The 27,734-nt window shown below is 42.4% G+C and overlaps 1 protein-coding gene, 1 long non-coding RNA gene and 1 pseudogene across 2 annotated transcripts; 2 read left to right on the forward strand and 1 right to left on the reverse strand.

Annotated features, from left to right (window-relative positions):
• Positions 1-348: 348 nt before the first annotated feature.
• On the reverse strand, positions 349-1,159 carry LOC105913577. Its single transcript, XR_001162971.2, has 3 exons — positions 968-1,159; positions 598-874; positions 349-505 (listed from the first exon to the last, which is right to left on the reverse strand). It is a non-coding gene; the product is annotated as an uncharacterized LOC105913577 (long non-coding RNA).
• A 3,077-nt stretch (positions 1,160-4,236) lies between these two features.
• Positions 4,237-7,574, forward strand: LOC101783384 (annotated as a pseudogene).
• Positions 7,575-20,377: 12,803 nt separating this feature from the next.
• Positions 20,378-24,628, forward strand: LOC101765401 (alpha-humulene synthase). Its single transcript, XM_004984338.3, has 7 exons — positions 20,378-20,539; positions 21,004-21,262; positions 21,343-21,715; positions 21,988-22,206; positions 22,366-22,501; positions 23,102-23,350; positions 24,056-24,628. Exons 1-7 carry the CDS (start codon positions 20,435-20,437, stop codon positions 24,344-24,346), a joined length of 1,632 nt encoding a protein of 543 aa, XP_004984395.1. The 5' UTR covers positions 20,378-20,434; the 3' UTR covers positions 24,347-24,628.
• Positions 24,629-27,734: the final 3,106 nt, after the last annotated feature.

The following is a 27,734-nucleotide window of genomic DNA, read 5'->3' on the forward strand; positions in this document are numbered from 1 at the left end:
CCACCGTTCCTCATGAGTCATTGCCTCCCAACATTCCTCAGGAGTCACCTTAGGCTTCTTTGTTTTCTTCTTATGCTATCTTGGCTTGGGAGGCGGTAGTCGCGACTTCTTAAATGGTGCTCTTAGTCCCAACGAAGGTGATTGTGGAGGGGTGTTGTTGTCGTTGTTGTCGCTCCAACCATCAGGATGTGGTGGAGATGGAGACCTTGATCGTGGAGCAGGTTGTTGTGGAGATGATGGTCTGGATGTTTGCGGAGAGTGGTCTTGAGCTCTGAGGAGGTGCCTCCATGCCGGGGATGATGATGTAGTGTTTGCGCCATAGAATGACCCCGTGAACCACTTCTCCTAGTGTTGTTGACCCATCGCCTGCCGTGAAGTCGAGCTCTAGGCCTTCAAATTGGCTATCAGCGATTCTCTCTACGCCAACACTGGTATAGCCAGGTGGAATCTCCATGCCATGGCATGTATGATTTGGCAGGATTGGTACGACACTATCGTACGCCACCTGGATATATAAAAGAAATGAAGTTCTTAAACTTCAAATTGCCAAAGCACTCCCGAGGCTCCGGTGCATAAATATTATGTATATATACATACCTTAATGTGAAATATTTCTTAACTTCTTCCCACAACATATTCTTTTATGTATCCTGGAGCGCGTATGGATTAGTCGTTTTGTCCTTCCAGTCCCTGATGCTGATGGGCACGTTCTCTCTTACGATTGCCTCGATCTGACTCATGTACTGTGTTGCCACTTTTTCAGGAGCAACCAGCCTGCCTTCTTCTGTGACTTCCGTGATGATAGCTTTTTTGTTCCGGTGTTCACCTTGGAAGGACCTCAGGGCTTCGGACGACGATTCGTCGATCCAGAGGGCTAACAGTTCAAGATTCATTAATTAATTAGTACATAGTAATAATGAATAAGATCATATATTATATATAGAGAGGGTTAAAATATGATCTATACCTCGTAGGAACCTTCTGCCACGGTAACGTTTTGCTGGGGCTCGGGCTCTTCATTGCCATCGGCAGACAGGTTGAGAAACATGTCTGCCTAGCTACCCTTTTCATCAGTGTACGCTATGGGAAGGTTGGAACTACTATCACCAGCAATAATCCGCTCCATTAGATACCTTCTGGCCTCATCGTCTGCCATCGATCTCAACTACTTTGTACATGAAATCATATATAGAACAACCATGAAAAAAATTCATTTCAACAATTTTTTTTGAAATATACAAAATGTACTAAATTTTTGAAATATACAAAATGTAATATACAAAATGTACTGTAATATACAAAATGTAATATACAAAATGTACTGTAATATAAAATATGTATCATACAAAATGGAATATAAAAAATGTAACATACAAAATGTAACATACAAAATGTACTATGCAAAATGTAATATAAAAAATGTAACATACAAAATGTAATATACAAAATGTACTAAATTTCAACTAATTTCTAAGCATTTCAACAAAAATTTATAAACATTTGTACCAAAGTTCAATTAATTTCTAAGCATTAATTATAAGTATACAACTATATTCCACAAACAATTGCAATGATCCAAACGGGACCTAAATGTATACAAAATTTATTTTGTATATAATCTACAAAATTTCAAAAATTAATTCGGGGGATGGCTGGAGTTGGAGGAGGGCGCGATGATGATGAGGACACGCGGCGACGATGGGGGAGGTGGCCGGCCGGCTGGCGTTGGGGACGGCGGTCGCGGCAACGGGGACGGCTACGACGACGGGGAGGATGTGGCGCCGGTGCGCGATGAGGGGCACGCGCGGAGGTCGCGGCGATGGGGATGGACGCGCTGGCGGCGGCGACGGGGACGGAGGAAAGGCCGGTGATGATTGCGGGCAAAGATGATGAGGGCGGCGATTTAGACGGAGGTGGCCGGCGAATAGGATGGGCTGGCAGCGGCAATGGGGAGCGGCGACGATGGCGGCCGGCGATGGGCGGGACGAGGATGACGAGAACGAGTGAAAAATTCGCTAAGTGTTGGGCGCGGGGGTGTAGAAGACACTATAACTTTTATATAGGACCCCTTTTTATCCCGATTTGTAACTAAAATCAGGATTAAAGGACATTTAACCCCGGTTTCTAATACAAATCGAGATAAAAGGGGGCCTTTTATCTCAGTTTATGATCAACCAGGATAAATGGGTACTTCCAGGCGGGAATCGAAAAGTACTCTTTTATACCGATTCTACTTTATAACTGGGATAAATGGGGACCTTCTCCTATTTTTCATCTCCCGACTGGTTTTTGAAAATTTATTCGATTTATGTTTTCACTGGATTCGAGGAAGCAAAAAATAAGAAATTTTCATATTTCAAACATGCAAAAATATATTAAAATAGCAAGTTTGTCATAAATTCTATACTATTTCCTTTTGCTTCTATTTGGAAATTTATTCTATTTATGTTTTCATTGGACTTCGGGAAGCGAAAAATAAAATAAGAAATTTACATATTTGAAACATGCAAAAATATATAAAATTAGCAAGTTTGTTTACAATAGTTAAAATAAATTCTATACTATTTCTTTTTCTTCTATTTGGAAATTTATTCTATTTCTTCTCGTCGGTGGAACTTGTAGGCATTGGATCTCGCCGGGTTTCGCTGGATTTCATGAAGCAAAAATTAAAACTTTACATATTTCAAATATGCAAAAATATATTTAATTAGTAATTATGTTTATAATAAGTTTGAATGACTCATTACTTCTACACTAGTTATATTACCTTCTTAAATAATTTTTTACTGCATCACTGTGATCTATCATTAATCCCAGCGGGCAAACAATCTGTTTAGCTTCATATGTTATGGATGGCAATTCATTATTCTCGGGAAGAATTTTCTTGACAATTTCCATCATCCCCTGAAATGTCTTATCGGATACACCATTTTTGACCTTCTATTGCATAAATTCTAGTGTGGTACCCAGCTTTTTATAGCCACCCTGGCAATCTGGGTATAGCAATTTCCTGTGATCATCTATCATGTGCTGCAACTTTGATGATTCCTTCTGAGTTTCGTATCTCTGTGTGCATCCCTAAGCACCTGACCGAGGTTATCAGTATCGCAAACTCAAATATTGCTGAAAGTTTACATAGAATACACAAATTATTTAGCTCATATTTAATTTACAAATAACTAAACTATTAAAAAATTCAATATTTCCCACATAATTTATTTATTCTAAAATGGCTAATTCCATACCTCTATCTGAAAAGTACTAAAGTATGAAATTACACCTACAATTTATATGGCTAATTTATAAATATTCATCACATTGTAGCTCAAAAACATGTATAAATACAAATCCTCTACATGCTTAACAACAAACAAACTCATTTTTCTCCCTCTCTAAAGTATAAAACAAAGCTTAACAACAATAAATGAATGTTGCATGAAGTGCTAACCTTCACAACACTTTGGATGAGTGAAATCTCCGCAGACATGAGGAAAAAAAATTCAGCAGCACCTCCCCTAGGCTTGCTTTGGCGCTATGGAGAGGATGAGGTTCTCTGTCTTTGTGGAGTGGAGTGGCTCGGGCTGGAAGAGTGGTCCCTCCTATAGATAAGATTTTATCCCGGTTGGTAAATCCAACCGGGATAAAAGATTAGAACTTTTGTCCGGTTGGTGTTTATTCCCGGTTGGATCCACCAACCGGGACAAAAGATCCAATCTTTTGTCCTGATTGGATTTACCAATCGGGATAACCGGTTTACTCCCGGTTGGTGATTCAAACCGGGACAAAAGGTTGGAGCTTTTGTCCCGGTTCGTGGATCCAACCGGGTATAAAGGGAGGCGCTGTTGGTGTCCGGAAACCAGCCGTTTTAACCGAGATTAAAGGGTGGCCTGTAGTCCCGGTTGCAAAAAAAGAACCGAGAGTAAAGGTGCGCCCCATTCCAGCCTACCATGGCGCACCCCTTTTATCCCGGACTGAAATTAAACCGAGACTAAAGGGGATGGGATCTAAAGTCAGTTCTCTAGTAGTGAATGGCTTTATATCTTCTTCATTCACAATGTTGAGTCTTGAGTGTCGGCAGATGAAGTGGGCTTGCCACTGTCCACACCCTCCACAATCATGGCCTTACCGTGATTCAGTTTTTTTTTTGGCGAGTTTACTGTGATTCAGCTCCTCCTCCTTTCCTCTTCTTTTCCTCCATCAATGCTTGCACGGGCACTGTGCCCCCCATACGCGACAATGCGGGGTGGTTGGAAATGCTGCAGCCGGTTGGTTCTGGTGGGCCAATTCGTGTGGTTGCAGCTAGTGATGGCTGCCTCCTGCACAGATCCACTCCAACACCCCGCGCCTGCAGTAAAAGGTTAATAATTTAGGTTAGCACCCACAACAGTAAGGTTGATCAGATTGCAAACAGTTTGCTATGGTTCATCCCGATCAGCTGCTATTGCTACGACTACGAGTGAACTCGTGCATGACAACATGTTAATAATCAGTGATACCAAGTAGCATTGCATCGATGAAAAATATACATACATAGACACCTGTATGGGGGTGACTTCTTTATCAAACTGCACACAACCATTCCCCAGGCTGCTTATATTTACAGCTATAATGCAGAGAGAATGCTTGTTTATGTTTCTTTCAGTTTTGTCTAACTTGGAGATGTTAAGATTAAAATGGAACTATATGTCAGATTTTCGTTTTCCCCTGCTTTAAAAGACATGTTTAATTGAACATAACATGTTCTTGTCTCTGTTTTAGGAATATAATCAGCACGATCTGTAAACAACTAAACACTGCAACATTTGTTTGGTTTTCTATTTCCATGCTTGATAACACTAATACACTATCACTGATTCTTTTCTCAACATGTAACCAAATGCATGCCTAGATAAGCTTTCCTTAGATGATCCTAAATAATGATATTTCTCTATGGATGTAGAAATCAGAGGAATGGGTGACAGAGAGGGTGAACCAACTAAAAGAGAAAATAAGTGGGCTATTTGAAGCTTGCACAACTATAGCTGAGCAACTCAAGCTAGTGGACACACTCCAACATCTAAGTATAGACCATCATTTCGACAAACAGATTCTTGCCACCTTAAGTAGAATCCATGGTACTGAATTCAACAGCAGTTGTCTCCATGAGGTTGCCCTTCGATTCCGCCTACTGAGGCAGCAAGGGTTTTGTGTATCTCCAGGTACATAATGAAAAGCAAGAGCTCCTGATATAGGCATTTGACATTTTGTATATATGCTTCTTGATTCCGCCAAATGATTCTTAATGCATGGCAATTTTATCAGACGTAAGAAAACATGTTCCTGCTTACTAGTTCTAAAAATCCATAGCAATTCACAGCATAGAAATCTTGCTTGCAACAATAAAATACGCATGCAGAGATAGGATCACCCAATGCAAGCTAATAAGATGCATGACTTTCATATAATCTGATTGTTCGATCTTGCAGATGAATTCAACAGGTTCAAAGATGAAAATAGGAACTTTCATCTTGACATAACTAATGATGCAAGGGGACTACTAAGTTTATATAATGCAGCTTACCTTTTCACTCATGGAGAGGCAGAACTTGAAGAGGCTATCTTATTTGCAAGGGAACATCTTGAATCAATGAGAAATAACCTTGAACACCCATTGGCTCAGCAAGTGAACCGAGCCCTTCACCTACCACTGCCACGAACCTTAAGAAGAGTTGAAGCTCTACATTATATCTCAGAGTACAAAGGAGAGCCGACACATAACTCCTCCCTTCTGGAGTTTGCCAAGCTGGATTTTAACCTTCTGCAACGTCTCCACTTGAAGGAGCTCAAGGCTCTTTCTAGGTATAATCACTACCTACATCATGAAAAGAGATGGGAATTCTAATTTAACGATTTGTGGGTCTTAATACAAAATATGAGCCTCAACCTTTGGCCATTGAAACCTCTAAGCAGTGTCAAACTATAAACATAGATAGGCTTAGCCACTCGATCCATCATAAGAGTTTGCACAGTATAGTTTCAAAATGTGTCCTATTGAACTTCCACGATGATCTATTGATCTTCCAAAATAATAACTTATTTGCATGGTATAAATTTGATATAGCTGCCATAAGCATAAATTGGAAAGAGATTATAGTATGCTGTATGGATAAACTAATTGAATAAGTGTGATTATGCAATTTATTGGGAGAAGCTCCCAAGCAGAAGTTACTTCATAGCTTAACGTACCTACAATCTAGTACTTCTAAACTCCAATGATGTTTAGTTTATCTGCTCCACAAGAAAAGGATGGGTTATTTTACAGAAGAACCTCTCATTATGATCAGAAAAACTTAAAACAACATTTTTCGAAACATTCTTCTCATAAAACAAACCTATAGTTCTTTATACGCAACACAGTGACAGCAATCTAAGTTAATCTCAGATGGTGGAAAGATCTTTACAATGAAGAGGTGCTGACCTACTCACGGGATCGTGTGGTTGAGTGCTACCTGTGGTCCTATACAGCATACTATGAGAAAGAATACTCAAGGGCAAGGATGATCCTTGCCAAGTTAATTGCAGTGATAATCCTGACAGACGACACTTATGATGTCCGTGCTACTTTGGAGGAGTGTCGAAAGTTCAATGAAGTTATACAAAGGTTGGAGTGCTCCAGCAATCTTATTAATATGAGAGAGCAAAGCATCAGTTCATATAATATTTGCATTTGAAGGTGTAACTTCTTAAATTTCCTGCAGATGGGACGAGAGCGCTACTTCTCTTCTAACAGATTACCTGAAGAAGCTCTACCTCAAGCTGATGAACATCTTTAAGGAGTTTGAGGATGATTTGAAACCAAAAGAGAAGTACAGAGTTGCTTTTAGTAGAAAAGCGGTACATCACTACCATCTATAATGTTTTGCTTTTTCAAAAATGTGATTTTCCTCATAACATCAGTGAGCTTGGTCTTCGAAGTTTATGCGGTAAAATCTTATTTGAACTATTTGAAGTTTTTGCATATGATTATCTGAGCCAACAGAACTGTATACCAGATATGTATGACATATGAATCCTCCTATGTTTAAGTATAGGACTATATCAACATGAGGTAATAATTAGTACACGAAATTCAATATCAATGTATATGCTGTACCAATTATTTCTGGTAGATACAAAACCCACTCTTATATAGGCAGTACTAAAACTGTACATCTATCTATAAGATCTGCATTCATACTGTATCCTCATATATATCAAAATCTCTTTGATCAAAGTTGTATATTGTTTCCTTGGAATTAAAGGAAAGCTTACACGTTTCTATACATTTTCGTTTTCAGTTTCAAGCATTATGAAGTAATTATCTCCAAGAAGCCGAATGGTCTCATGGTGGTTACAGGCCAAGATTTAAAGATCAAGTGAAGGTGTCTACCGTGTGCTCAGGTGCTCCATTTGCTTCTGTTGGGTTACTAGTTGGCATGGGAGATGATGTTGCAACCAAGGAGGCACTTGAGTAGGCAAACAGTTGCACCGATGCTGTCAAAGCTTTCGCAGAGGTGACCCATTTCATGAATGATCTTGCTTCGCTTAAGGTATGAATTATGCATATATATTCTCAAAGTTACAAATCGATAGACGTTTGTCCTTATATTATTTGACATAGTAATGGATGCGTTGTCCACAGCGTGGAAAGAACAAAAAAAAATTTCGCGACCGTGCCTTATGTGGCGGAACCGCCCAACTTAAACGGGCTTAAGTGCGTCTAACCACTATCAGAACAGCAATTACCTGAAAAGCACTTAAACCAGTATAAGTTCGGTAGTCTGTCGAGTGTCTCTAGAACTCTTCGAAACATCCACGACGTGATCCATAGCCATACATTAGGATCACTTCCACGATGGGAAGGTATCAACAGATATTACATTTTTACATACATATCGAGGTGCGAATTATTACAGAAACAAACTTAACAATGCAGGTTAAATAGTTCTAAGAGTTTAAAACATAGCTGGTCTAGGCAAGTCAAACAACCGAGTTTTATTTCTAGGATATTGTGAGACTCGTAAAAATACCCTAGTTCTTCGAGGCTTCTCCCTCGGCGGACTCCTGCTGAGGTTCTGAAATAGCAACGAAGGATTCCCTTGAGTACGGGTTACTCAGCAAGACTAACCCGACTAACCAATATAGATAGTTTTTCCAAAACTGAATGATAGCTGTTTAGTGTACTGGCGGACTCACATTTTGCAGAAAAGAGCTTACTATAAGTGGAACCTTAGTTTTATCTTTTATTGATGGCAAAAATATTTTTGCAACTAGATGGAACTAAGTCATACAGCACATTTAATTTCGGAAAAAACGTTGCATTCAACTGGATTACACTACGATGCTTAACGGTGATCAAGTGCATTCATAACCGAGAATTACGGCGATCCGGATCAATTTACATCCTGCAGGAGATACCCTGACCACCAGCTATGTACAACTGTCCAGGTTGCACATAACGACCTTTCGATTAGCCGCACCCAAAGATTGGGAATATGACTACCTAAACCCAGGGACACACCCCCACATGGGACCCTTCGTCTGGCCTGATCTCCATGTGAGTTTCCGGCTACGCTCTTGCCATTCTCCAACACGTCAAGCACGGGTACGAAATATTCCCGATCAGAGAGCCAACTAACCTACCGGGCTTTATTGGTCCCATACCCAGTAAGCAATGAGGTAAAACTCACTTGATCAAAGGTTAAGACAACGATCGGGCCTTAACCAAATTAACTTAGCAGACAGAACTACCATCTCTAGCTTCTGTCTACATTTCCAATTTCCAGGTTATTTTCCTTGACCAACATGTATGACCAAATTTACCTTAGAGCTAAGCAACCAAGTTGCTTGAAGTATCTAAGCATTGCTAAGCATAGGATAGTTACTAATTAGTGAACAAGTGGCAAAGGTGTCCTCTAAACAAGGTAGGATCATGCACAAGAGTAGGTTTCAATCAACTTCTAGACTTAATGCATTCATAGAGAAAATAACCAATAATTGGACACATGAAATAATAACCCCAAAGTAGGTAGGCATAGATGCATCAGGGCTTGCCTTGATCTGTAAAAAGGTTAGTGTTGTCTGACGGTCCGGCTTCACAGGGGATCAACTCAACAATCTCCTCAAACTCTGGAGGTTCTTCAGATAAATCCAAGAATTCCACTTCTGGAGCTTCGGTGTCTACGATTTAGTATATGCAGGAGTTAGAGATGTAAATTTTTGAACACATGACCATACAACTTTCCTTCATGATAAAGTTGCAAGCCAACAAGTGACTATACAACCTATCTTCATGATAAAGTTGCAAGCCAACACTAAACTACCCATAAAGATTAACCCACCATTTTTAATCTTTTTACTAACCTACCTTAGGCCCTTTTCTTTTATTTTTAGAAAGCATTATAATTATTTTCTAATCTCAAAACTTAATTCCTATAGCTTAATAATAATTTGTGAATAAGAAAACATTATTCAAAATTTTTATGTATTTAATAAAGGTTAAGCATTTATTTAAATATCTTAATCAAAAGCCATTAAAAAATACCTAAATTTATTATTTTTCCTAAGGTTTAAAATTTTTAATGCATAAAGGAAAATAAAACAATCCTAACAAAATTAGTTTCACTATTTTTGGACATTTCTAGAATTTCCCGTGAATTAAATGGTGAAAACCGGATTTGAACTGTTTATCTACAAAAGGGAAAACCTATGATTATCCAAAACCTCGGGTCAAACTTTTTTTTTACTACCCTCCTATCTACCCTCTCTCTCTCTTGCACTGGGCCTCTTGGGCCAGCCCCTCTTTTCCTTTTCCTATCTACCCGCCAGCCCACCCCCTTCTCTCTCCTTTTCTTTCCCTGGCGCGTGGGCCCTTGGCGCCAGGGGCTTCTTCTTCCCTACGCCCAAAAGCAGGGCGCGATAGGGGATGGCGGGGCTTGACGGCCAGCGCCCTATCGGCGACGGGGCTAGGCCGGGGAGGCACCCCCAGGCCACGGCGCACCCGTGGGTGGCGGCGGCCCCCCGAGAGATGGCCTGAGCCGACCTCTCCACGGCGGCGGGCGGCTTGGTCGGCGGCCTGCCATGGCCAAGCACGGCGACGGCACACACACGGCCCTCGGCTCCTCCTACGACTCCCTAGAGACCCCAAGACTTACCTAAAACTTACAAGACAACAAGAGGATGGCGGCAAGGAGGGGCTCACCGTGAGCAGGATGTTGGCGGCGGGCGGACGGAAACGGCGGCGATTAGGAGCTCGCCGGTGGGGGAACTGGAAAAACGGGAAGGCGTGGGTGTTGGTGAGGTGCTGGTGGGGATTTAGGTGGGAGGAATCGATGGGGAAGGTAGTGGAGCGGCGGAAATCGGCCGGCAACCGAAGCTCGGCCGTGCTCTGCTCGTGACGGTGAAAACAGAGCAGCGTGGTAAAACGGATAAACTCGACGGCGGGAGCAGTACATATACAAAAGTTTTACCACGTGCATGAGTGCCACCTCGGCGGCTTGTAGGCTTGCGTGGGTGCGGACGTGGCCCAGCGCATCGCGCTGGCCGGCGGGCGAGAGTGGCGGCGGCGGCACGACTCTGTCTCCTGCTCGCCCCTGTCTTTCCTTCTTTCCATTTTCCTTTGCTCCGAAGTCTACTCCTCCAAATCGGTCGATTTCGAATCCTACGGTCCAAATGTCCTTTAAGCAAACTTGTAGAGGAATTCTAGCACTTCAATTGATAGATTGGCCTTTACCCAAGCTGAGCACTCTAGGACCGAAATTTTTAACCCCAAGTTCGGCAAAACCGAACTGTACTGAATCCCTTTGATTCAGTTCATCAGGCACTGTAACAGGACCATTTGCCCTTCTTTTGACTCGATTTGAGTAGCTCAAACTTGCTCCATATGGTTCAACCCTCATCTATTTGTGTTCTATAACTAACAAAAATTTCATTTTGCACATGAACTCATATACCCTTTGCACTATATTTCCCTGAAACTTGCTCCAAACATGGTCATCCACTGCTGTTTCAAACTTAGAAAAATTACTTCAGCAACTAGGCTGAAATCTGCTTAATTGCCGATTTTGAGTTTCATTTTAAATTTGAGTCCTCCACTTTCTCTGGCCAACATCTCACTAAGCTTCTCCAAAGACCATATTCCACTAATGTTTAAAAACATTTGCCCACTGATATGAAAAATTATGCAGAAACTAATTCCAAAGTTGTGTACTCATTATGATTTTCAGAATCGCATATTTTCGGACGGGAAATAGTAACTCTGCTGATTCCTTCTTCGGTTACATTCTTGAGGGGTTGGAGACTGGTTTAAGACTAGAATTAGTCTCCAACTACACTCCTTTGAGTTCTAAACACCCTCAAGCCTCAACTTTATATTTTTGCCAAATTTATCCAAATTTGAAACTCCAAAATGCAATTTCGGTCAAATTCGGCTCGAATTTGACTTTGAGTCAATATTACCGTTCTTCTGCTCCAAAGCTCATCATTAACTCTTTATTGACATCCTTAGGCTGTCATTAACATGAGGTGTTACACCTTAGCACGTTTTTCATTAAGAAGAAAGTAGTTTACAGACACAATCTCGATGAAGCCAAACAGAGCTTGACCAGCACAAGAGGACAAAGGACCAAAGAAAGAGAAACACTGAAGAAACGCAAAAACAACCACCACACGACTCAAAGCAATAAAGAGGAAGCACACTCGAACCCAAAACCTCATCAAGGGTGCTAAAGGTCTCAGAACCGCAATGGTGGCAAAGCATCCACCCAAACATCAGGATCACGACGGCAAAGCATCCGCCCAAACACAACAACGGTGGCAAAGCATCCACCCAACCAGCACGACCATGGCGCCTGAAGCAACTAACGACGGCGGCAAAGTATCCACCAGAGCAAGAACGGCGGCAAAGTATCCGTCAGAGAAGAGGGGACGGCAAAGCATCCGCCAGATGACGACGACCTAAGCAACCCGAGAGAGGTGGACAATCAAAGCGAAGGTAGGCGCAGAAGAAGACACTTCCCAAGGAGAGTAGACGATCACCACGAGGACCTTGATCGGCTGGAGACGACTGGGGGCAATGTTCAGCAACGGTCCTTGAAGTGACGGCAACAAGAACCCGCAGAGCTTCCTAGACGGTGCAGAGAGGAGGCGACGCAACTGGCGCCGTCATCGTTCGACCAACACGGTAAGGCTTTCACCTGGAAGCTCACCGAAGGGAAGGGAAAAGGGGAATGAATGATGCCTTCAAGAAGGGAAGCGGCGCCCGGGGCCGTCACCGTCATTGACCCGCAAGGAGGCACAAGGCTTTCTTCTACACCCCGTTCCCTCCCCAGAAATCACCACCGCCACCAGGAGCACGGGGACCACCGGGCGCCAAGGAGCTGAAGAATGCCGCCACAACCGCGAGTTGGGATAGCCATTTGGCCGGTCCCCCCTCCCCCCTGCCGGTGGAAGATGGCGCAGCCACCAGAGAGGGGTTGGGGGGGGCACCCGGCCGGTCATGTGGCGGCGGGGCACGGAGCCCCGCCCCTGACGGACCCGACAGCCGGGGAGACAGCAGCCACCCTCGCCGCCCGCCCACCAGCAGTAGAAGGGGCGGCAAGGGGAGGGATGCGAATCCGACTGCGGCAAGCGCGGATCCGGCCGTCGGGGAGGCAGCAGCCTCCTGACCGCGATCCCCTATCCTCCAGTCGGTGGAAGGGGCAGTACGCGGAGGTCATCGTCGGGAAAGGGACCCCCACGCCAAGGATGTGTAGATACGGGCTCAAAGGAGGTGGATCTGCCACCGGCTGCCGGTGGCCTGCAGCGGACCCAGACGACCGGCGGCGCCTAGGGTTTTCGGAGTGGGAGTGGAGAGGGAGAGAGAAGGAGGGAAGGGGAGGGAGAGAGCATGATGCGGGAGGCGGCTTTGGCGCCGCTGCTGGCCTGGCGGCGGCGGCAGCCGTTGGAGTCAGGTGGGTGGGGTTGGTGTGGGAGGGTGGCGCGGCCGAGAGGCGGATAGCTACAACCCTCTACTCGACCCTAACTGTGTTAGATATCGGTTGAAGATTGGAGATATTTGGGATATAATTTGGGATGGAAGGAGTACGTCTTTAAAATGTTGAATTAGTGTTCGCAGTTATAAGAAAATGTTGAAGTATGAATCACATGTGGGAAAATCTGGGTAAGGTGGGAGTAGCAAGTAAAAAAATAATATTTGATCTTCGTGTAATGTTGAGTTACCTTATTCAAAATGTTGATATAGGGTTAGCATGCAGATTGTTGAATTAAGCTTAAGAAAATGTTGAATAATATTCGTGGGAGGAGATTGATGTGCTGCAATGGTTGTGTTAGATGGGTCTAATGAGTTTTAAAATTATACTCCCTCTATTTCAAATTATAAGTCATTCTAACTTTCCTGGAGAGTCAAAGTATCTAAAGTTTGACCAAATTTATATAATGAAGTACTAACATTCATGATACCAAATAAGTACCATTAGTTTCTTTATTAAATATATTTTCATAGTATATCTATTCGGTGCAATAAACCTTTGTAATCCTCTCTATAATTTTGGTCAAGTACTTCAAAAAAGTTGGAATGACTTATAATTTGGAACGGAGGGAGTAGAATTTAACTACTTGCGGAAGCTACATATGAGGCCCCCCCCATATTATTCAACAGAGAGTATTTTTTCGAAGAGAAATTTTAGAGTGTTTGAAAAAAATGAGAGCCGTCCATCCGATGAAATCAAACGGTGGAAACAAAGGAAGTACCATGAAGTATCTAAAGAAAAGTACCAATTTGGTAGGACCAAGTACCAAAAATAGTGAGAAATTACTATAATATCATTTTAATTATGTGTAACTTTATTTAATTCTTTTTTAAGAAGGATAAGAAATGAAAGCATTGCAGTACCACTGGTACTTTAAAAGCATTGTAACAAAGCTCTTTTTTCTAAATCTTTGGTCAACTTCATTTAGCCATGACCACGCATTGGTGGGATGCAAATTTGTGACGTTAAGCCAAAAGAACTACTATATCCTGGCACAATGCCACAATGGTCTTCGTAGAAATGATGCTGTATCGTTACATCAAAAATGTTTTGTACTTGCCCTATACGTTTCACTATACAGTATTTTATAAGAACGGCTCATTTTGTGCAATTAATTAAAGATCCTTAGTTTGAAAGGAGTTTTGGTTTGTTTGGATAGCAGGTTACATAACAGGTTTGTTGGATTTGGGATGGCATCAATGTCGAACAAGCAACTGTCGCCATATCACCGCTGAGCGTTCCTGGGCTCCTGGCCGCACGCGCATCATCCATCCATGTAAACGTATGATCCAAAATTTGGTGGACCCCTCCTCGCTCCTCATCATCGACGTAATGTTGGTGCCCTGTCATGCGCAGTCTTAATTAAATTTGCCCACCTGCCCGGGGCCCGGCGGGCAGGAAACGAGATAATGGTGTACGTCCTGGCCCCGGTGTCCAATAGAGATATCGACGAGTCCTTAAATCTGAAACATGAAGACAATGCCTTTATATCAAACGACAGGATGCCAGTTCGATCTCTGTGATGCACGAAATTTGCATGGAAAATATTTTTTTTAACGAACAGGTACAAGATGGTGCCTATTTCATTGATACATAGGGATAGTTACAGCCAACTAACCGGTAAAATCAAGAAAAAAGATTACATAAATTATGTGTTCAATCTCGCGCTAGGAGGCTCGCAAGGCTTTTTGCCCCGGCTGCAACCACACGCTTCCTGAACCTTGATTTTTGCTAAAATGGACGTTACTGATGATTCCTGGTGCCGGAAGATTCTCGAGTTCCTTTCCTTCCATACCTCCCAAATGATCAGTAACGTTATACTACGTGTCGCCTTTCGTGAAATTCTTGATGTCGATGTGATGTTAGACCACCATTCCAAACATGTCGTACTCTGAGGCTATTCATCCGGGGCAAGCTTCTCCTGCGAGATCTTTCCTGACTAGATCTTTTGCTTTCTTCTCCTGAGCGTTGATGATCTGGCGCCGGAACGAACCCGAGCCATCGGCGATGCAGAGCCAGGATCCGAAAACGAAGGTGGCGCCCGCTTCGATGAAGAAGACGGGCTTGATGATGACCGTTGCCATTGAGTTCGCGCTGAGAAACTCGACGAGTGCCCCTACCTGGCACGCCAGCTGTCGGTATTTTAGACCGGCAACCTGCCTGGGGGTACCCTAGGTGGTCTTTTGTGCGGTAAGGATCGTCGAGAATCAAGGAATCAATGGTGACACAAGGAACACGATTTAGACAGGTTCGGGCCACTAGATCGCGTAATACCCTATGTCCTGTGTGTTGGTTTGTATTGATCTTGGATGAACTGGAGTTGTTCTTGTTTGAGGGGGGTCCCTGCCCGCCCTTATATACACGGGAGGGCAGAGTTACAAGTCTGAGTCCTAGTCGAGTACTATTACAGAGTTTTACTCGGTATGGCCCGAGTAGTTTTCCATACACGCACTTCACTAGTCCGAGTGGGATACGTCTATCCCTTGTTCTGGTCATATCCGAGTACGTCCCTTAGTGAGCCGTCCAAGGTCTACTCGTGGGCCTGGGGTGCATACCCGACAGTATAGGAGACCACATGTGTCCGTATGCGTCTGGTGAATCTGCACTCCAGTAGTTAGCCCTGTTAATGGAAGGTTTACCCGCCCCACACCCACCCCGACCCACAATTAATTTGGCAGTTCTGCTGACCCACCCCGCCCCATATATTTAACTCTATATTTAACTTGTCTACCCACCCCGCCCCACCCCACCGTACGCGGGTGAAATGGGTTGCAGCTGCCTGAGCTACTGGTTATAAACGTCCCAGTGCCCCCACCATCATGCACAAATAGAGGAGTCACTGGGCAGCTGCAGCGACCAATATATTCAATTATTTATGAGCACCACACTACATGTTTTCCGGCCATTAAGGATGTACATTCACCGGCACAACATTTGAGCGCCCGTGTCGTCCTAGTCTCTGTTGCTGCTTTCCATCTTACTATTGTCCCTGACAAGCCACAGAAGAGTTGGAAGAGCACGACAAATAGGCCGATCAACGCCAAGGAAATGAAGGACTTGAAACCAGTCAAGAGGCGTTCTCCAGTCCCTAGCGTTCTGGTCTTCCTCGGTCCTTGGGGACTCCCAACGAAATTTGCAGAGACAGAGGCAAAATTTCTTCAATCAGCAATCTAAAAAAATGGAAGGAAAAGATTTATTATGGAACACAATGTATTGTATGATAGTTTTGTATTGGATTATTTGTGAAACAGAAACAATAGCAGACTACTAACTAAGCATAACCCAAAAGCTTAAAAAAACCCATTGAGCTTTAAGAGCATACTGCTAACAATAGCAAACTGCTAACTATACGAAGAGTTAGCACACAGGACTGCTTCTTCGAATAAGGATCATTATTCCCTAACTCCCTCCTAAGCTCTACATAAATAACGACCATTATGTCAAGTGGGTGCGGATGCAAAGATATGACTATCTTAGTAACATACATTCAAAAGAAAAAAATTATTTGGATGCAGCTCAGCTCAGAAACCTCAGTTAGTAAAAATTACCTTCATTGGTGGGATACTTGTACAGCCAATCTTTGCAACAGACCAAAGCTTCAAGAGTTTATGGTGTCTTTGAGCTTCGATTGTCACTAAGAATCCGACCACTCAAGCTTAATGCTGATTCAAAAGAAACGGTGCTGAGTGGAATTGCTAAGAAATCATGTGCCATCGCTAACAGCACAAGGTACTTGTTGGAGTTTGTCTTCCACCAAGTTAGAATTTCAAAATTTTCATCTATTCTCACTGGTGGTTCATCTAGATATGCATCAAGTTCTGGTTTTTCAATCCAAGTCCCTCTCCTCTGGTGCCTATATTTAGCAAATTCTTGTTTTAGTCTTCTTTTTCCAAGAACTAGCACTGGAGAACGGTTCACCATGCTTCTCACCACACCAGTCTGTGATACTACATGTGTATCATTTTGTCTAATAACCTCTTCATACTTCCTGAAATACTTGCGAAGCCACTCTTTAGCCAGATTTTTGCTCAAGTCAATATCAATAAAGTTCCTGCACACCTTCACATAAAAGAAGTCTAAGAAGTCAAGTTTTATTTTTAGATCAAGTATGCTGCAAATAACAAGGACCATATTGTAATTTCCATTCCAATACTTATCAAATTTCTCTGCATTGCTTTTGCCAAATCTGCGATAACCTGATCCTTGTACCATTCTGGACTATTTAGAATTTGATGTATACAAAGCACATTATCCAAGAACATGTGGGAAGTAGCATATCTATCAGCTGAGAATGCCATGGTAGTTTCTTCAAAAACTCCAAGAAACTCACCAATGTACTCAACTTTGCTAAACTCATCTTTAGATGGAAATGGTTGCTGATTTGCTTAGGCATATCGCTTCAAGACAATCTTGTATTTTATAGCCTCCATAATCATGGCATGGGTTGAGTTCCAATGGTTGGGAACATCAAGGACTAAACCAGCCTTTACAGCAAGGCATTCCCTTTGAGCTATCTCATTGAAATCCTGGATACGCGATGGTGATGAGTTAATTTGCCTAATCAGGTCTCTTATCAACTCTATCACAACAGTAACAATGTTCATACCATCTTGGACAAGAATGTTGAGTATATGAGCACAACATCTAACAAGAAGATGCTCACCATCAAATAACATGTCAGACTTTCCGCTTTCTTGCAAAAGATCACAAGCTGCCTTGTTATTTGTTGCATTATCGAGTGTGATCGTAAACATCTTCTCTTTGATACCATAATCTGTCAGAACAGTTGTAACGGCTTCCTTAATAGCTACACCCGTATGTGGATACTTCACATCCTTAAATGCAATTATGTTTTTCTTCAAAACAAAATCAGGGCCAATATAGTGAGCTGTCACACAAATATATCCCAACTTTTAGTTTGATTTCCAAAGATCAGATGTGAAGCATACGCGAGAGTTAAGAATCTAAAGTTTACTTTGTAATTCTATCTTTGCTCTCTCAAACTTAGCAACACATTCATTACGAATCATTTGTCGCCCTATGCATCTAAATGCTGGTTGCGATGACTCCATCCAAGGCTCAAATCCTTCATCATCAAACTTATTGAATGCTACATCAGCTCTAACACCATGCAATCATCAAGTCACGACTTCTCTGCTGATTAAAGGTGAATGAACCATCTACAGGCTTTTTCTTCATTGTAGTGACAAATTTGTTCGTATCATCACTAGGGATTATGGGGTAATGCTCTGCAATGTGGGTTCGAAGGCTTTTTTTTACCTGATTTCCTGTTCACAGTCAACTTTGTACCACAGTACTTGCAAATTGCTTTTAGGACACCATCTATCTCAATCAAATCCGGCTCATAATACTCCCAAACGGGTGCCCTTCTATTTGGTGTTTGCGAGGAACTATTGTTGGTGCTATCACTAGTACCAGAGGCCTCTAACCGATGAGAAGACATCTTGTTTCAGAAAGACATGAATGATAATCAGCAGCAAAATCCCGTCAATTGACAGCATGATCCTAGTAAGCTTGCATGGTTAAAGATCCTGGACCGTGTTTCCCTACAAAAACTACAGTTCTGATGGAAGGACATTGTATGAGCTATGAAGGTGCATGGTGTGTCCCATCCTCAGTCCTCGCAATCCAATCATGCACATCCTAGAATGTTGTGCCATTTAAACATTTCAACGTACAGTTTATATGCTCATTCTTTACTCAGGTCCAGCCCGTCACCCAGCGACCTAGCACACTGTATGTGTGTGTAACACAACATGGATGGACAAAAATAGCTACTGCATCTTTTATATACGTGATGAAGAGCTGCGCACTGGTCAACACATCTCTGAACAGAATGCATGTTTACCTTAACACAATTACACAAATGTTTCCTGAGTCTATAAAGCATGTACTAACAAACATATGGGCTCTATGTATGTGACTGAAGGCCACAAAAACCTGAAAATGTTGCTACCTTGTTTTCCTCGAATTGCTGTGAGTATCAAACCAAATACAAAGAGGCAGCCAAGTAACTGTTGAAGGTCTTTGTCTTTCTGACAGCTGAGTATGAAAACAGACGTACCTAGATCGAGGACGGCGCGAGTAGAGGGAGGGGTGGCGGCAAGGGAGGAGGACGGCGTGAGGGGCTTAGATCCGGCGCCTCCCCTGTAGATCAAGCAAGAAGAAGGGCTGAAGGCCGACGGCTTTGTCTCCTCGGCACCTCCCATGCAGATCTAGCTAGAAGGAAAAGGGGATGAGTTGATGAGGAGAAGAAGGGGAGGGGTAATGTGGAGGGGATGGAAGATGGGAGGTGGAAGAGGAGTACCTGGATCTGCCGCCGTTGTTGGAGGAGAGCGGCGAGGGCGGGGGTAGCGGCAGACGGCGCTGGCGTCGGTGGCGTTGCCTTTCTTGCAGGAGCGCAGGACTCCGGAGTCGGGCAGACTCGCGTGTAGGGGGCGCTGGGCGCCTGGGTGCCTGGGCAGACCCGTCGTGGGAGGCCAACCCGCTCCCGACCAGCATTTCAGTAGCCCCAACCCGCCCCAACCCGCTAAACCTCTAGTACCCATTCCCACCCATCTGAGGAACCCCACGCGTGGATCCACCCTGAAATACCCGTTTCACCCCGCCCCACTAGCAGGGCTACCACTAGTAGATGGTGCGCCATCTCCATCGTACATCTGCATAGAGGGCAAGACGAGGTGTGTCAAGGTGTGGTCCCATCCTCGTCTTGCCAGCCTGTCTAATGACCAAACCCTGTTCTGCAAAATTAGCCATGTGAAGAATTTGCATTTTGATGGGACCCACATATACCAGACGCTTGCTATCTTGGGTGCCTTGGTGCACCCGATGAACTGTGCTTTATAGGCTGATGTTGCTGTGCACCGCCCGTTTTGCTCGAGTTTCCAAATAATGCTGTCTTCCTGTAGAGGCTGTAACTCATATGGTCATATTAGATTCCATAGCGTGGCAAACTCGTTTAAGTGTGCTGGGTTGAAGCTCGAGCAGTGGTTGAGGTCTCTAATCCAGTTGTTGTTGCGTAGCGCATCGGCCACCATCCTCTTTTTCTTCTTTGTCTTGGCGTAAAGTCCAGGGGCGATATCTTTTGGTCGTCTAACCTGTATCCACACATCATGCCAGAAGCAGGATAGCTCACCATTTCCTAGATGGATTGTCGTACATGCGGCGAAGAGTTGTCTGTCCTGGTCATCATATGGTGTTTCAGTTCCGACCCACGCCTTGTCCGGGGAAACCCATTCATGCCAGAGCCATCTGATGCCCTTGGGTATCACGGTTACGTTCATTACGGCTGCCTATAAATGGATACCATCCTACTGACCGGCTGAAGACACAGCAGGCACACAACAGATGCACACAAAGCTATAGCAATGGCACTTATAAGCGCGGCCACATCTTGTTGGAAGGCAGCACCTGAGGTTCACCCCAGTGTATGGGGTGATTTCTTTATCAACTACATCCCTGAACCGCTGCAGGCATGTGTTTTCATAGCAACCGTTTTACACAAGTTGCTTTCTTCCATAGCTAAGCTTAATTCCATAGTCATTAAGGGTATGATTACACTTGCGAGACTTTCTGTTAGATAACTCAAGAGAACTATACGTAATATAATGCCATCCAAGCAGGGATCCAATACTCTTTTTTTCTTATTCATTCATTATTGTGACCATGCAGGAAATGCATTAGTCAGTTTTGGTTCCATTTGTAGAGCTATTTGCTGGAAAAATATGTATCGGGATTTCGTTTCTTTATTGTGGAAAAAACTCAATAGTATGTGGTCTTCCTATTTCTTTGCAATATTCCAATATTCCTGTAACTATTTTATTGTAAGTATAAAGTAACCATGAGTTAGCAAGACAAAAATGCACAACTAACACCTTAATTTGTATGATGTGTACCAAAACCGATAAGTCATCTCATGTCTCCTTTCATATGGCAGATTTCAGATGAAGAGATGTTAGACAGAGTCAATCAATTGAAAGGGGAAGTAAGTGGTCTATTTGAGGCTTGCAAGAATGTCGTGGAAAAAATGGACCTCGTAGATGTGCTGCAACATTTGGGGATAGATCACCATTTCAAGGAACAAATAGCCACCACCTTAAGCAGTATCCACAGGGGTGAATTCAACAGCTCAAGCCTTCATGAGGTTGCCCTTCGTTTTCGCTTGCTTAGGCAGCATGGGTTTTGGGTTTCAGCAGGTATGATGGCACGCCTATGTGATTGGCATGAATACTTAAATGCTTCTGACAACAAGAAATAACTTATGTTTACTATGTAGGTGAATTTAACAAGTTCAAGCATGAAGATGGGAGCTTTATTAATGACATAACTAACGATCCGAAGGGCTTGTTAAGTTTATACAACGCAGCTAACCTTTTAACGCACGACGAGGGTGCACTTGAAGAAGCCCTTCTATTTGCAAGGCGCCATCTGGAATTGATGAAAAGTAGTCTCAAATCCCCTTTAGCAGAGCAAGTGGAGCGTGCCCTTAAAATACCATTACCAAGGACCTTAAAGAGGGTAGAAGCAGTCTCTTATATCCCAGAGTACAGTGGAGAGCAAAGGTACAACCCAGCCATACTGGAGCTTGCCAAGCTAGATTTTAACCTCCTGCAGCGTCTTCACCAAAAGGAACTCAAGACAATTTCTCAGTAAGTATATTAGACATGGTATAAGCAGTGACAACTTCAACATGACCAATTGTGGTATAGATTCTAGTAAAATTAGTGATACACACACTATTTTGTTGTGAACAAAAATATTCATAGATATCACATGGGTTTAAATGTTGCACTGATTGTGTCCCAAACTGGGCACTTGCTATTCTTTTTTTTTTGATATTCAGCATTCTAGATTGATAAATATGATACCTTCACAGTCTTTTGGCTCAGATTGATTAATATGCCTACTTAATTTATACTAGGTGGTGGAAGGATCTTTCTGAAGACATTAAACTAGAATATGTGAGGGACCGAATCGTTGAGTGTTACTTTTGGGCTTATAGTGTGTACTACGAGCAAGAGTATGCACGTGCACGGATGATCCTCGCCAGGTTATTCGTGCTAACATCTTTGTTAGATGACACATATGATGATCATGCTACTTTGGAGGAGTGTCGGGAGCTCACCAAGGCTATAGAAAGGTAGTTTAGTTTTTGCTTAACCTTCACCCAAAGAGCAAATTAAAACGTCCATAAGAATGAGATGGTGTGAACTAATCAATTTGACAATGAAAAATAATGAGAAAAATAGACAACATGATCATCAATGTCCTTAATGCTTGGCATTATTTATACATGCAGATGGGACGAAAGTGATATTTCTCTTTTACCTGAATACATTAAGAAATTATTTCTCAAGGTGATAAGAAACTTCAAGGAATTTGAGGATGAGTTGGAAGCACATGAGAAGTACCGCATTGCTTATGCTAGGAAAGGGGTATGTGTACTCATCCCTTTTTCAGCTAATGACTCTTACTCTTTGTCTTCCTTTTTTTAAAATCTTAATGGTGATGAAAATATCATTGTGTACCTAATGTAGAAATCATAAAAAGTGTTAAAAGAAAATGCACAATTATTCATTGCAAAATATGGAGCTATTTAGGAGGTGGAAACAGATGCAGCTCCTTTTATCTGCCAAAAAGGAAAAATAAAGCAAAAGATGTAACTCGTTTTCTTAGGAAAAAGAGTAATTGTTTCCAGCCTCTATGACCACATGCAGCCATATTCTTACATAAATCTCAGCAAAAGCACTGATCGTAAATAACAAAAAGCACACATAAAAGAGAATAATCAAAGTGGAGGCTATTATTGTTTCTCCATCCATTCTTAGCGAAGTTGTCCAAGGCCACAACCTCCAGTGCCTTGCTTGCTGAACAAACAACATCTTTTGTGTCCTCCCACTGCAACAATGACCATGATCACAACCAATATGCTCCCCCTGAAAATGACCTTTTGTTCATCGAGATTCAAGTTTTCACACCTTCTATGATTCTTCTTCTTTAAATACTAACACTATGTCCTTTTTATGCACATCCAGTTCCAGCTTATATCCAAAAGTTATCTCCAAGAAGCGGAATGGTCTCATCACAATTACATACCAAGCTTCAATGATCATGTGAATGTATCCACCATATCAGCAGGTGCTCAATTGTTGTGCGTGGGGCTGCTTGTTGGCATGGGAGATGTTGCAACCAAGGAGGCATTTGAGTGGACCATTGGTAACAATGATGCCATAAGAGCATGTGCAGAGGTGTTCCGCTTCATGGATGACATGGCGGATTTTAAGGTAGTTTACTGAAAGTTGTTTTAAGGGTGCTAGAAGGAATGCTCTTAATCTACAGGGTATAAAGCAACTTGACATTAGGGTGAGATACCCAATATAGGCATCTTATACAACATGTAACAAATAGTTAAGTCACTTCTCTCTTTCAAAACTAGAAAAAACATTTAATGAGACATTATGAAGAGCTTCTCCATGATAAAATATTTAAGGGGGAGGGCTTGATTATTGGTGATCCACATCTTTTCCTCATAGAGGTAGTGTCTTCCTCGAGGGAGCCTGCACCCCAAATGTGGAGTGAGCTGAGACCGCTACTACAATAGAGTTCATCATAAAAATAACTCATCCTCAATTGCAAGATTTTCTACTTGCATCCATTGGTCACTTGTAAAGGTTGATTCTAGAAAGTTCATTATCCCAAATGGCCATCATGCCAACCTTGGTAGAATATGTGATCATGTACAAGCTATCACATAGATTCCGAGGATTACTTCAAGTGAAATATGTTTCGTTTATTTCATGATTTATTTTGGGACAAAGTCTAGCCATGTTTAAATGATGTTTATGTGTAAAGAATCTTTTATTTAACCAATGTCTGGTTTCTTTAAAGTGAAAGTGCTATGCAAGCGTTGTACAATGACTTCAACTGGTTTGATATTCACAAGTAGAATTACTAGCATTTTCAACTAATTAGCTACATCTTATGCACAGAGAGGAAGGAACAAAATGGATGTAGCCACATCTGTGGAGTGCTACATCAAGGAGCACAATGTCAGTGCCGAGGTTGCCCTGGCCAAGTTTGGTTCCTTTGTTGATGATGCATGGAAAACACTAAATCATGCAATATTTGAACATCATGCTCTACTTCCGGTTCTACAACGAGTCACAAACTTAGCAATGAGCATGATGCTAGTTTTCCTCGACCAGAGAGATGGTTATACAAACAGCAAGGAACTTAAAGAGACCTTGAAGAGCCAATTCGTCAAGCATGTTCCCCTCTAATATAATACCAGTGGATGATGGCATCAACAATTATGAACATTTAGGAGTGAGGCATGCACCATCAGATAATCTGTCAGCTTGGCACCTATGCACTATTTTCATAAAAAAGTATTGTTCTTCTGAGTATTGCTTGCGGAAATCCAATATTGTCAGTGTTGTGTGGGATAGGTATAAGATATTGAGCATGATAAGTATGATTATAATGTTGTCATGTTTGTATGCGAATGTGGTTGAAATTTTCCTCAATAAGTAAAAATAGATGGAATATTTATTGTTATAGCATATCGGCTAATGTGATGTATATAGGAAAAATGGCTCGACATTTTGTATTTAGAAGGTTCACATTCTACTGGTGCCCATTGCAAATCAAAGTAATGTGCTACCACAGCAGCAGCATCCCTAGATCACCACGCACCACTAAAGAAAACACATCAAAAGACTTCATCATCCACTTGAGATCCTACATATTCATTGCTCTCCTTCATCAGCATCCTCCTTCACATTACTAACTTAATCTTGTATAATGAAAAATAATATTATTGGATTTGTTTTTAAAAGTATTTTCATATGGCTATAATTTTGTCGGTACAAACATTATAATATGGGAGATATTAAAAGTCCAATTTTAGCATGGAAGGCCATGCCAAGTATGACTACGTCTTATAGATGGAATAGTATCCGTAGGCTAGAATGATAAGATTGCGCTTTTCAGACTAGTGTAGTTACTTGCACTAATGCAGAAGCCAGCAGTCCAGGCCCTCTATTAAGGCCATGCATTGTTGCCCTTTTTCCAAGCGTACTGCATCCTGAGCTCAAGTAGTGGATACACATAGGCACATGGTATCTTGTAATGCTAATAATGTTCCTGAGAGGGCACCTGATTTTCATCCTACAGTATGGGGTGATTTTTTCTTCAACTACAGCCCAGAACTACTACATGCATGGTTATGTATATTTATGGCTGTTATGTAGAATGCTATGTTCCAGCCTGTTTGTGTTTCTTTCAGTTTTATTTTAAGTATATGAAAAATTAGCTTTGAGTCCTTGTTTTTTCTCTCTCTGGTATATACTGTTTGGATGCGCTTCTGATGTGCCTCACCTTGGCTTAGGCCTTGTTTAGTTGCCAAAATTTGGAGTGCCAAAATTACTGTGCCAGCACTGTAGCACACTGTAGCGTTTCGTTTGTATTTGTGAATTATTATCCAAACATTGACTAATTAGGCTCAAAAGATTCGTCTCGCAAAGTACAACAAAACTGTGCAATTAGTTTTTAATTTCGTCTACATTTAGTACTCCATGTATGTACCGCAAGTTTGATGTGATGGGGAATTAATCTTCTTTTTGCATAATGCCAAAGCTGGGAGTTGGGGATGAACTAAACAAGGGCTTAGTTTGACTTCTGACCGATTGGCAAACTAGACATGATGATCACCCAATATTCATAGGCACGCCCGGAAATGCAATTCCAGAATGTTTGAGGAAAACTGAATTGTAGGGACGCTTGATTGATGGATGTTCTAGCAATGCAAAAGTCCATTGTTACATATAAGTGATTTAACCACTTTTTTTAAAATTAAAATTTTCAAGTAGACAGCAATGTAGACGCATTTTTCTCCAATCGAAGAACTACATTGCTGTCACATTAACCACGTAACGGGCGACACCACATCATCAGACTGTTATCTTCTTCATTCACAACCTGCTAGTTCGTGACTGAATGGGCAAACGTACCGTTACAGTAACATGGGATTCAATGGCTGTATCTTCTTCAATCACAAAGGATGTTGAGTCCTGAGTGTCGGTGGCTGGCCGCTGTCCACACACTCCACAGCCATGGCCTTATTGAGATTCAGGGTTTTTCTTGTTTTTTTTTTGTGAGTTTACCGTGTGTGATTCAGTTCCTCCTCCTTTCCTCTTCTCTTCTTTCCTCCATCAATGGCTTGCACGGGCAGTGTGCCCCCGGCCCCATACGCGACAATGCGGGATGATTGGAGATGCTGCTGCTGGTGCCGTGCAGCCGGCGGGTCCCGGCGGGCCAATTTGTGCGGTTGCAGCTGACGAGGGCCTGCAGTCAATGATCAGATTGCAAACAGTTTGCTACGGCTCATCTCGATCAGTTGCTAATTGCTATTGCTACCAATACGAGCGAACTAGTGCGTGGCAACGTCTAGTGTTGCATCGATGAAGCAAATGAACGTAACACGTATATCAAGTTCTGAACATATACATGCATAGACATCTGTATGGGGTGACTTCTTTATCAACTACAGTACTCCAAAACTATTCTAGGCATGCTTATATTTACAGCTATAATGAAGAGAAAAGTTTATATCAAGTTCTGAACATATACAGGCTTGTTTATTCATCGACGCATTGCCTGTCACGTGCAGTCCTAAACTGGCCCACCTGCCCGGGGCTCGGGCAGGAAATGATAATGGTGTGCGTCCTGGCCCTGGTGTCTGATAGAGATATCGACAAGGCCTTGAATCTGAAGCATGAAGACAGTGCCTTCATATCAAACGAACAGGACGCCAATTTGATGTGTTATTGCACGATATTTGTCTCCAAAACATGAACCTTGGGTGTGCTACGCAGTTTGTCGCGGTTGTATAGCCACCCTACCTGACTATCACTACGGGAGAATTGCACATCGGTCCAGCATAAAAATACCGGATGGGTGGGGTCCTGATACTACCGTGTCTAACGATCACCTCTTAGAGGACTAATTTGTACCGGTTGTTAACATCTGCCAACCGGTAAAAATTAGTCCAATTATAAAACTCGCTTCTTCCTCCTAAGCCCGAGTTATGAATAGAGACGAGCTCCTGTTCATGGCAACGCGGGCTTAGGAGGAGGTGCTGCCCAAATTTTTCAGGAGTCATTCTTCCTTCGTGGCGAGTCAGGGCGCATCGACGACGAATGGCGAGACTGCCGCCCAGCTTCTCTGGCGGGACGGCGTCAAGCTTAGTGGGCCGTGTTGAGCTTGGGCTTAGGGGATGGATGTTGGAAGGATGTGTGTAGGCTTAGTCGGCCCGATTGTGTTTTAGTGGCTGTTTGGGACTATATTATATGCTGCTTCACGATTTTCACCTTTAAAAGCACCTCCAGAGGATACACATTCTCCAATCTAACTACTTGGGAAAAAATAGTACTCCAATTTTGCCCCTACTTTGAATTACTGTTTTTTTCAAACTTTGTGATTTTGCCCTCAGCTATTCACAAGTCAATGCGATTTTGTCCTTGCATTGACAAGGGTAAAATTATATTGACTTGTGAATACCTAAGGGTAAAATTATAAAGTAAAAAAATAAGAGCAAAATCACCATTACATTTCAAAGTAGGAAAAAACACAATATTTTATATTTTATTAGAATGATTCATTTGGGCA

This window comes from Setaria italica, chromosome IX (genome assembly GCF_000263155.2).
Source record: "Setaria italica strain Yugu1 chromosome IX, Setaria_italica_v2.0, whole genome shotgun sequence".
Taxonomy (NCBI): domain Eukaryota; kingdom Viridiplantae; phylum Streptophyta; class Magnoliopsida; order Poales; family Poaceae; genus Setaria; species Setaria italica.

Coding starts and splice junctions, on each gene's coding strand:
- LOC101765401 (XM_004984338.3), top strand. CDS start 20,435: ATGGCACTTATAAGCGCGGCCACATCTTGTTGGAAGGCAGCACCTGAG. Junction 21,263..21,342: donor TGGGTTTTGGGTTTCAGCAG/GTATGATGGCAC, acceptor TTTACTATGTAG/GTGAATTTAACAAGTTCAAG. Junction 22,502..23,101: donor TTGCTTATGCTAGGAAAGGG/GTATGTGTACTC, acceptor ATGCACATCCAG/TTCCAGCTTATATCCAAAAG.